This window comes from Ostrinia furnacalis, unplaced genomic scaffold, assembly GCF_004193835.3.
Source record: "Ostrinia furnacalis isolate ACB-3 unplaced genomic scaffold, ASM419383v2 OfSCF6149, whole genome shotgun sequence".
Lineage (NCBI taxonomy): Eukaryota > Metazoa > Arthropoda > Insecta > Lepidoptera > Crambidae > Ostrinia > Ostrinia furnacalis.
In genome coordinates this window covers 1-12,143 of record NW_021136388.1, presented here as the reverse complement: position 1 = coordinate 12,143, position 12,143 = coordinate 1, and the positions used below count along the sequence as shown (strand labels likewise).

General features: G+C 42.7%; 1 protein-coding gene across 1 annotated transcript; it reads left to right on the top strand.

Moving 5' to 3' along the window:
- Positions 1-1,194: 1,194 nt before the first annotated feature.
- Positions 1,195-11,068, top strand: LOC114362057 (proteoglycan 4-like; the record flags this gene model as incomplete). The annotated part of the gene is made up of 4 exons (XM_028317311.1): positions 1,195-1,290; positions 2,214-2,285; positions 8,515-8,655; positions 10,925-11,068. Coding segments are annotated over 4 exons (453 nt in total), but the record flags the coding sequence as incomplete, so codon positions are not given.
- Between the last annotated feature and the right edge of the window lie 1,075 nt (positions 11,069-12,143).

The following is a 12,143-nucleotide window of genomic DNA, read 5'->3' as shown; positions in this document are numbered from 1 at the left end:
GGCTAAGGGCGGGGACTTTTGCTACGTTCACCTCCTAACTAGTCTAAATAAAGTCCCGAAGTCAAAAATTGTGTTCCATGGATTTCCATCTATAATGCTTTATTGACTGGACTATAAATGTTTACACGCGTACATCATCCGACCTTGCAAGGGATTAGAAAAGATCACATTCATTCGCCTTGTAAGCCATTGCACTGCACATATCCCATACATACCTCATACACTTGATACACTGTTTAACAAAAATGTGTCTAATGCTCGTGGAATAAAGTCTCAATCTGATTGTAAAGGTCGACGGACGACCGACGACGATCTTGCCTTTAATTAAGTTGTTAAACAAAAGATAACTCTTTTGGTTGATTAATTCAAGTGCATAATGTAGTCATCAATATTTAGCAAAATAATTCTAACATTTTCTATCCAGTAATCATGTTTTACTTGTTAAAAACACTACGTATTTTCTATTCATTTTGTGTTTCTTTCTTCTAGAATATTTCAGAAATCATTATTTGCAACTGTTTAAATGCATGGTGTGTAAATAAAATATCAGAGTTCATACACTATGAATTTGTAAACATTGATGGTATGAAATCTATTTTGGGCACAGCCAAACATTGTACATGTGGTGTGACGTCATTGCCGACTTAGAAATCTGCTTGGTTGAACGATCTTTTAAAAGCAATTGTTGATGTAAATTGGATAAAAATAGATTTATAAGAGCACTACTTGATCTCTGCAACAGTAAATGTCAGCAAATAGTTTCAAATAAAAAAACGTGGACTCTTTACTTTTCATAATTTCTGATTGCAACATTTTTATAATGCGAAAAATAAGTGATTATTAAAAAGCATGCTGATCAAACTTTTCTACTCTATTCTATTCATTCGACCATACTTGAAATCTTTACGGGAGGCCTCTGAAACGATGATGATGATGATAATTTGAACCTTATTCACTTATAATAGGGTCGAAAACAATAAAATTTTTAAAATAATAAACAACGACCTTTCGCTTGCCGGGCGACTGCTCTTCCAACTGAGCTATCAGCTACTTAGACACTGGATGATCCCGTCGAAATTTCCAAGTGTAATACGCTGTTACGGCCTGCGTTTGTTTCATCAATGTTGGGTATACCTACCCTTAAACATATAAATAACATGCTGTACACTTAAGTGTTAACCATTTAACTTCCAGACGAACCCGACCGCCAACCGGCGCCGGTGATGTGGTCGTCGGTGGCGCGGCGCCGCACCGACCTGGTCCCGACCGCGCCCGCGCCGCGCGTGCCAGGTAGAGCCTACTCCATGACGCGCCTCGACCGCCTGCCGCGAGCGGAGCCCACGCTGCACCTCAGCAGGACCCGTAAGACGACCCTTGAGAAGCTTGGTGCCGCTGGAATGGGAGCTTGGTTTGCGTTATGCCGCTGGTGTTAACGCGCATCTTTATGGCCTATTTAAGCCGCCTGGGAGCTTTGTTTCGATGCTGCGATCCGTTCACTGATGCCGCTGGTCTTAACGAGTGTCTAATGGTCTTTCTGACCTGTCTAGGAGCGTTTTACTAGCATCTTTACCACTCATTAAGCAGCCTAGAAGCTTGGTTGTGACGGCCTCACCTGTTTCCTAACAGCTCAGCATATTTATGCCGTCTGGATACTTTATTGCAAAATATTCGGTCTTGTCAACTGATGTAGCTGGTTCTGATCTCCTTGTGAGCCTGGCAACTTACCTGCGACGTATTTTCCACTCATGATGAGTCACTCCGCGCCCGCGCCGCGCGTGCCAGGTAGAGCCTACTCCATGACGCGCCTCGACCGCCTGCCGCGAGCGGAGCCCACGCTGCACCTCAGCAGGACCCGTAAGACGACCCATTCAGGCTGGAGCTTGGTGGCGACGGCTTCAAATGGTTAACATGCTGCTTTAAAGAGCGTCTTAAAGCTTGGTTTGCGACGCTTCGATCTGTTTTCTGGTGCCGCAGGTTTTTGGGCTGTTAACTCACGCCACTGGTTTTAAAACACTCATTTAAGCAGGCTGGAAGTTCGGTGGCGACGGTTTGAAGTGTTCTTATCCTGATCTTTAAAAGCGTCTAGCATTTGAGCCGCCTGGAAGCTTCATTCATTGCGAAAAATTCTGGTTCTGATCTCCTTGTGAGCCTGGCGACTTACCTGCGACGTATTTTCCACTCATGATGAGTCACTCCGCTTGAGCTCGTGCCAGGTAGAGCCTACTCCATGACGCGCCTCGACCGCCTGCCGCGAGCGGAGCCCACGCTGCACCTCAGCAGGACCCGTAAGATGACCCATTCAGGCTGGAGCTTGGTGGCGACGCTTGGATTTGTCTGAGCTGCCTGGGAGCTTGGTTACGAAGCTTGGTTGTGACGGCTTCACCTGTTACGTAAACTGTCTTCGCTCTTTATGGCCTATTTAAGCCGCCTGGGAGCTTTGTTTCGATGCTGCGATCCGTTCACTGATGCCGCTGGTCTTAATGAGTGTGTTAATGGTCTTCTGAACCCACGCTGCACCTCAGCAGGACCCGTAAGACGACCCATTCAGGCTGGGAGCTTGGTGCCGCTGGAATGGGAGCTTGGTTTGCGACGGCTTCAAGTGTTCACTCATGCTGCTGGTGTAACAGCCTATTTAAGCCACCTAGGAGCATTGTTTCGACGCTGTGATCTGTTTATTGATAGTCTAAAATGCTCTCTTTGAGGACCCGTAAGACGCCCCATTCAGGCTGGGAGCTTGGTGGCGCTGGAATGGGAGCTTGGTTTGCGTTATGCCACTGGTGTTAACGAGCATCTTTATGGCCTATTTAAGCTGCCTGGGTGCTTCATTGCAAAATATTTGGTCTTAACTGCTGCTAGTTCTGATGCTCCGTTCAAGGCTGGGAGTTTAGCTCCGATGGATTTTCAATGGTTAAACTCATGATGAGTTATTCTGAGCTCGCGCCAAGTAGAGCATACTCCATGACGCACCTCCAAGACTCGTAAGATGCCCCATTCAGGCTGGGAGCTTGGTTTGCGACGCTTCGATCTGTTCACTGGTGCCGCTGTTTTTGGACTGATAACTCATGCCGCTGGTTTCTAAACACATATTAACCACTCATTTGAGCAGCCTGGGAGCTTGGTGGCGACAGTTTCATGAGTTAATGCCACTGGTTTTGAAGAGCGTCTTAATGCTCCACTTGAGCCACATGGGCCCATGTCCTTACCCTAATAAGTTGAGGGAACTTCTTACAGGAGATGGACACTCTTCTTTGACCTCCCTTCGTCTTCTCTTATCATAGGTCAATGCTATATTCAAGTTATAAACTTAATTGAAATTCTTCTATACCTAGACTTGATTTTCCTTCTTCAAATCCCTGAATGGTTATAGTGCCTGAGAATGGTACAGCTTTAGGAAACCTTAAGTAGTACTTTGTAGTCCCTTTTCTGATAGGGTATATTATGTACTTCTGACGTCAATGGCACATGAGAAGTCTAGTTTAAGATGATGACGCTTTGCTTTTGGCGATATTTGGTGAAGTTTAGTCAATAACAACAGCACTTATCGAGCCTCTGGTGTTAATACGCACAGTTGTAACTAACCTAATTTTAATTCTTATTTCATCATCATCAAAATCCATCCCCTCTTCTTTGATAAACCTTAGAGGAATATCTTTGAAATTGATTCCGGTGTAGGGGTTAAAAAGCTTTGCAAGAGCTTTGCGTGTGAGCTTTTCAACGAAAAAATATAATATTAATTGGGACAGCCATCCCGGACATTTTTGTCTCTAAATTATGTTCGATGCGCCTATATTCTATAAGAAACTGATCATCATAAAAAGGTTCATCGTCATCATCATCATCCATCACCATTTGGACGTGGTTTGAAAAGGTATTGTATTTATAATATGTTTGGGTCTTATTTGGTCTGGTGCTTCCTTGGTTTCTGGTTGCAAGTAAACTACTAATAAAGGTGAGTTTTTTATGAGTAAAAGATAATATTATTCTAAACTTTTTATCTTTTGGAAAAATATTATCTTTTACAGTGTGCTTTTTAATTTTTTTGATGCTTTTTCATCCACCATTCACATTAAGTTTTGATACCACGTTTATATCACTTTTTTTGTTTTATTTTGTTTGTAAATAAACATTACATTTACTTGGAATTGGATAATTTGAATAATTCAAGAAATAACCTTTTTTTTCTTAATTTTGAATTGAATGGAATTACTTTTCTCATCTCTTTTAAGTAAAATGTAAAATTTAGAGAACGTTACTTTTAATCTTTTATTTTATTACTGAGATCATTTACATCACTTTCTTAATCATTATGTTAATCTTGTAAAACTATGCTGTAATTATATGAGCTTTTCCCTTAACACATTCCTTCTATCCCTCCTCCTTCCTTCCAACCACCGCACTGTGATTCACGCTCCGTACTAAGGCGGCCATAAATACTTAACATCAAAATAAAGTGGTTTTCTTTATTTTATACGTTGAAACATGTTAGAATATACACAATTAATTAAAATTACAACATAATTATGATATTTCGCAACACAAATGTCTACTTTCAGGTGATAAAATGTCTCATAGTAATTTTGTTTTAGACAAAAAAATGTAAAACATTTAATACTGCGACTTTTAATGTTAGAATGTTGTGATAATGGTTATTTATATGAATAGTTAACTATAAAGGTATAAAATAAAATTGCAAGAATACATCTAATTAATTTTAAATACATAACAATTCCAATTTTCAACACAAAAAATAATATTTTAAATACATAACAAATCCAGTGCACATTTTGATAGGGCATCTTTTTTTAACCTGGACTTACGTAGACTTGATAAGAGGGGGTCTGAATGAAGAAGAAGCCTGTTGACCTAATCTGTATTGGTCAAGATGCGGCTCAATTTTCGTGTGTAATTGCGTCTAAATGATTTAGANGTACATAGCCTTGTTCTTGAACCTCCATATGATCAATACACTTAAACATTCGATTTGGCACAGTAACACTCAATAACATAGTGATTAACTTTCGACGACTCACATCCCGCGGTAAATAGACTCGAGATGCCCTCACTTCCGATGCACAAAAGTGAATGAAACCTTGACCTTATTACATTACTATTTATAGTTTTTGATAGCTTGGTTACTAGTTAATAACCTAGGGACATCATCGGACCGGGATTAGACAGTGACATTTTTGGATTTTTGGCCTATGGGTGAATCACCGTGCACCGACCGACCGATAACCGACATTGTGGTCGGTGACGTCAGACGCCTCAATGGTTCTTTACCTGGAAAAAGAAAAGCTACTGACAGACCCAATATGCTCAAAGTTGTGTAACATGAATAAACGTTAGTTGTTTTACATTCCATTTGAATGAATTCACGCGATCGTGTTTTGTCGAAATTACTCAAAATTGTGGCAGTGCGATCGACTTTTATTTTTCAATCAGTAAAATGCGGCATTGAAACAAGTGAGCGTCTCAGTGATCGCGAGTGTTTTGTTTTTGCTTGTTATGCTACATACATCGCGCTCCCCACGTAAAATGCGATATTAAAACAAATGAGCGTCTTTGTTAGCTCTTGCGCGCGCCAGAGTGAGAGTATCTTTTGTTTTTTATTTTTTTTTTATGCTCGACAAGACAGGTATTTGACCGCAATCAAAAATCAAAAATATTTATTCAGTTTAGACCACAAGTGGCACTTATGAATCGCAATCGTTTATTCGTCCAGAAAGGCGTTCTTAACCCCTCCGCTGCCAATCCTGCCGCTTCTTACTTTATAATGTCGCAACTTGTCGAGCCCCACACGCGTCGTAGCTTGGGCACTCTACAGTCCCGACGCCGAAAAAGAAGCAAAAAGCAGGCAGAAAAAGAAAAGAAAAACTTTCCTAATCTAAGACACTGTAATGACTGTTATTTTGTGTTACATTCTATTCACGCGATCGTGTTTTGTCGAAATTATTCTTCATCGGCGGCGTATTAGGCGATCGTCTTTCGTTTATCAATAATTAACATGCGGTATTGAAACAAATGAGCGTCATATAATATCTTTTGCAGGCGCATGACCGTGAGTGTCTTTTGTTTATTCGTCCAGAAAGGCGTTCCTTAGCTTTTAACCCATCCTCTGCCGTTCCCATCGCTTCATACGCTATACACGCGTCGTAGCTCGGGCACTGTACAGTCCCGTCGGTGTGCAGAGTGCCGTTCCGGCGAGACGACGCCGGGCTCGCGGCCGGGCAGCGCGCTGTCGGCGGCCGGCGTGGTCCGAAACTAAGAGATTTACGAAGAAAAAGATAATAAAAACGTTTTCTAACCCATGACACGCAAATGAACGGTATCTCGTTTCCATTTACGCGATCGTGTTTTGTCAAAAAATACTCAAAATCGTGGCAGTGCGATCGTCTTTTATTTTTCAATCAGTTAAATGAGCCATGGAAAGAAATGAGCATATCCGTGATCGCGTGTGTTCTTGAAACAAATGAGCGTCATTTGTTATCTCTTGCGCGCGCGAAAGCGCGAGTGTCTTTTGTTTATTCGTCCAAAAAGGCGTTCCTTATCTCCTAACCCGTCCTCTATCCAACCTACCGCTTCATACGCTACACACGCGTCGTAGCTCGGGCACTGTACAGTCCCGTCGGTGTGCAGAGTGCCGCTCCGGCGAGACGACGCCGGGCTCGCGGCCGGGCAGCGCGCTGTCGGCGGCCGGCGTGCTCCGAAACTAACAGATTTACGAAAGATTTAGAAAAAGAAACGGTTTTTAAGCTAAGAGCCCTCGCCCACGGCGACTTTACTAACTAACGCGCGTTAGTCGCATTTGCAACGCACTACAGAAGTGATGCCAACACGCTACTAATGCGCGATTGCATCGCTGCTAAAAGTCACCGTGGGCGAGGGCCATAAGACACTGTAATGACCGTTATTTTGTGTTACATTCTATTCACGCGATCGTGTTTTGTCGAAATTATTCTTCATCCAGGCAGCGTTTAGCGCAGCGTTAGGCGATCGTCTTTTGTTGAATCAGTAAAATGCGGCATTGTAACAAGTGAGCGTCATTTGTTCTCTTGCGTGCGCAAGAACTCGAGTGTCTTTTGTTTATTCGTCCCAAGAAAACGTTCCTTCTTTCCTCTTAACCCCTCCTCCTCCGAACCCATCGCTTCATACGCTACACACGCGTCGTAGCTCGGGCACTGTACAGTCCCGTCGGTGTGCAGAGTGCCGCTCCGGCGAGACGACGCCGGAAAAGTAGCAAAAACGCAGAAAAAGAAAAGAAAAACGTTGACACGCTAATGAACGGTATCTTGTTTGCGATCGTGTTTTGTCATAATTACTCAGTCGTGGCAGTGCGATCGTCTTTTATTTTACAATCGGTGAAATGCAGCATTGAAACAAGTGAGCGTCTCCGCGATCGCGAGTGTTTTGTTTTTTCTTCTATCCCATCTCCTATCCTTTATCCATCCCACCGCTTCAAACGCTATATACACGCGTCGTAGCTCGGGCACTGTACAGTCCCGTCGGTGTGCAGAGTGCCGCTCCGGCGAGACGACGCCGGAAAAGTAGCAAAAACGCAGAAAAAGGAAAGAAAAACGTTGACACGCTAATGAACGGTATCTTGTTTGCGATCGTGTTTTGTCATAATTACTCAGTCGTGGCAGTGCGATCGTCTTTTATTTTACAATCGGTGAAATGCAGCATTGAAACAAGTGAGCGTCTCCGTGATCGCGAGTGTTTTGTTTTTGCTTGTTAAGCTACACAAATGAGCGTCTTTGTTAGCTCTTGCGCGCGCAAGATCTCGAGTCTTTTGTTTATTTTTTCCATTACCTTAACCCCTCCTCTGCCGTTCCCATCGCTTGTTACGCCACACATGCCGGGCCCTCCACACGCATCGTAGCTCGGGCACTGTAATAAAGACCCGTCGGTGTGCCGAGTGCAGATTTTTCAATCAGTAAAATGCGGCAATGAAACAAATGAGCGTCTCCGTGATCGCGAGTGTTTTGTTTACTCTTCCGTCCCATGCCTCAACACCTTTCCTTTGTCGATCCTATCGCTTGTTACACATACATGTCGCGCCCCCCACGCCTCGTAGCTCGGGCACTGTACAGTCCCGTCGGTGTGCAGAGTGCCGCTCTGGCGAGACGACGCCGGGCTCGCGGCCGGCCGGGCAGCACGCTGCGGCGGCCGGCGTGGTCCGAAAGTAAAAGCCCAACGCAGAAAAATAAAAAAAGAAACGTTTCCTAAGCTCTGACACGCTAATGAACGGTATCTCGTTTCCATTCAGGCGATCGTGTTTTGTCATAATTACTCAGTCGTAGAGTGCGATCGTCTTTTATTTTTAATCAGTAAAATGCGCCCTGGAAACAAATGAGCGTCTTTGTTAGCTCTTGCGCGCGCGATAGCGCGAGTCTTTTGTTTATTCGTCCCAAGAAAACGTTCCTTACCTCTTAACCCGTCCTCTATCCAACCTACCGCTTCATACGCTATACACGCGTCGTAGCTCGGGCACTGTACAGTCCCGTCGGTGTGCAGAGTGCCGCTCCGGCGAGACGACGCCGGGTTCCCGGCCGGGCAGCGCTCTGTCGGCGGCCGGCGTGGTCCGGCGGGCCAGCAGCGCGCCGCGAAAGCCACGCCCCGCGTCCATCGCCGGTACCGGGGTTAACACGCCGCGAGGTAAGAACGGGTTAATAGTCCGGTGTACAGATGTGCATTATTATTGTTCGTTTGTGGACGATGAATGTGTTAAAGTTTTGGATACGAGAAAACTGTACTTAATGTGTCCCGCATATCAGCACGTGCCACGGTAATATTATCAAGTGTCACGCATAATGGCGCTTGACGTAATCTATTTACTTTACCCGTAAGTTCGGAGAGCAATCGCATGTGAAACATTTTTTACTCGAATATTCACGTAAGTACTTGTAATTTTCAAACGACATGTTGTCCCCTTCTGTATCCAAGGCTTTTACATTCTGGTTCTACATAATAATATACCTGATATTTGATTCTATAATTTTCTTATTTCTTGTTTCAGTTTTTGTAAGATTGTATAAAAAGTTAAAAACACTTAGTACAAATCAAGTATTATAGTTCTTTTAATTTTAATCACAAACTTTCATGATAGTTTCACTTTGTCTTTTATTTAACAAATAACATAATTTTCATTAATCGCAGCTTTCTTTATGTTGCCCTTTGCTAAGCTCTATGTGCAATATTTAAATAACTTAGCTTTAAATATTGTAAACTAATACATGAATAATTAATGTTTACTAAAATTATGCTTTTAATGTTACAATAAGTTAAGGTTGTTTCTTTAAACTTTGAAGGTAGAGTTCAATCAAGAAAATATTTTTTGTAAAAATTTAATAGCCTATAGTTTCCAAGCGATAATTTGATATGATTTTGCATATTACTAGACATGATATGATATTATTTTCTTATTCTTTAATTTTTGTGTGATCATAATACAAAATTACAATTGGCCATAACTGCCATTTTCCTGTGTAGATTTCGGCATACGTGCGTATCTGAGGTGGAATTGCGTTACACTGTAAAGCAATCGTAATCATTTGACAGTTCATAATGTACGATAAAGTCAGTTAAACAAAGCGTTTGACAGAATAATCGTACGTTATCAACTGTCAAATGATAACGATTGTTTTACACAATTCCACCTCTGGTCACCGTGCGTGTAATATCACGCTGCTGGTTGCACGCAGGACAAAGATATTGCATTGTGTGCCCGCAGCCAATCCGCAATAGTAATAGGAACGACATGTATGAAATAATGAAATACGCACGCGTGCCGAAATCCGTGTTATAGGAAAAAGGCATCAAATAAACCATTGTTAAAGCCCGGTCTCTGAGCACGTAGAATTTTCGCTCGTACACTTACTGCGGGCGCCCGTCGCACAGTCGCGACAGCAATACAGTGTAAGTCACGTTAAAGTGTACATATGAAAATAGATGAAACTAGACCTATTTTTATCGACAAAAAAGAGGTCAAAAAATGTTTGAGATTTTTTTATTTATTTTTTATAGAATTTTTTTTCTTCCAATTACTTATTGTAAAGAAAACGTAATAACTTTTAAACTAAGAGGTATATCCTGATAAAATAAAAACAGTAATAATGCTAAATAACAGGCGATACAAAAAAAATACATACAATATACAAAAAAGGCCAACAAATAATAAAAAATGATACTTTTTGAAAAAAATCTGCTTTTAAATTCGTGTTTTTATGGTTATTTGATAAATTTCTCCAAAAAATGCCCTTATAACCGGTGGTTTTTATTACTTTGTATTATTCTCTATCGTATTACCTTCGTAAAACCAAAAATCGCATGTCTCTATCCCTAACACAACGTTTGCAATGATAGTTTGAACTAAGCCTCTCCGGGCGCGCCATTCAAAGCTTCGTTAACAACGAAACTGAAAATGGCTCTAGATTTGTAATTTTGATAAAGACAAGTTAGATTTCAAATAAAAACACGAAACATAAAATAAGCATTTTAATTAAAATTAAAATTGTCTCTACCTGTAACGGAGAATAATGTTGTGGAAGGCCTTTGTTCAAACGATCATTGCAAACGTTGTGATAAGGATAGAGACATGCGATTTTAATTATTTGATATCGCTTAGTTTAAAAGTTATTTCGTTTTCTTTACAATAAGTAATTGGAAGAAAAAAAAATCTATAATTTTTTTTTTTTAAATCTCAAAAATTTTTTGACCTCTTTTTTGTCGATAAAATAGGTCTAGTTTCATCTATTATTTATTATATGTACATTTTAACGTGACTCACACTGTATAATTACGCGCGAGCGATAAGGATGGGTAGCTTGGGGTCATTGGACAAAATTCTACGTGCTCGGCGATCAGACTATAGAGTGAAGTCTAAAGATATAATAAAGTCACGGTAAAACTCCGGTGATTCGCACAGGTCCCGCAGGCGACACCTGCGGCGCGAGCGCGGCGACGACGCCGAGCGTGTCGCGCGACGGCAGCGTGCTGAGCGCGCCGCGCCGGCCCGCCACCACGCCGCGCCGTCCGCGGCCCGCCTCGCTGCACGCGCCCAGCCACGCAGGTCGGTCGCGGGACACGGGTCTGGACTTAGAGTAGGCGCACACCGTTGATTTTTCGTCGGCCGATAGTTTAGTCGGGCAGTTGATCACCACCACCCATGGTTCATCCTGCCTCACGGCGCGCGGGTACTTGCTCTGGGCTCTTTTCCCCGGGCGCTTTGCTTGACTCCCTACAAATTTATCTGATCCATGTCCCTTCTCATAGTCGAATTCTCCCCCTTCTGGGGCTTGACACCACAAATACGGTACCTCGCGTCGGGCTGCTATCGTTGATAAATGTCATCACTTCTTCTCATAACTTCGCCTGATTGTGTTCGCCGGGCAGTTGATCAGTATGGACATGTATGGGAGTGCGCACACTACGTCGATTCGATTTGGCCGATTCTTCATACAATTTAAAATCGGGCACAACTATCGGCCAACTATAAATCAACGGTGTACGCCTACTCTTAGCCTGATTTTAGTGTCACGCGGACCGTCCGGTGCGGGCCCGCTCCGAACATCTGTATGAACTTCTAGGGAGCGTTTTAGAGTAATGCGGTCCGGAGGAACCGCTCCGCTCCCTAGCAGTTCATACAGATCGGCTGTGCGGAGCGATCCGCACTGACAGTCCGCGTGACACTAAAACCAGCCTTACATTATTTTATAGAGCTTGCGACAGTGGCCGCTCCGGGCTTCGCCCTACGAGGCGCTCGGTCCTCGACCTCGCAAAAATTACACAGGCGATTAACGTTTGTCACTGAAATCTAGTGCTTTTTGATACATTTTTTAATTCTTGATATTAGAGCCATCGCTCGGCCTTCGGCCTCGCCTTTATATTTGTCGTTGAGTTTTAGTAATTTTTGATATATTCAAAATTAATCGACGATGACTTTTAGGATTTTAGTTATCGCTCGGCCTTCGGCCTCGCCTTTTTTACGTTAGCAAAACGTTGACTAGGCCCTCCTGCATACAATTTTGGGGGTACAAGCGAACGTGAGTATTTCTAGTATATGACAGGCGCGAACGAACGTCGCGGTCGCTTAGTAAGCTGTATTCTATTCCAGCACTAGCACCGATTCTAAGTGTTTCTAATCT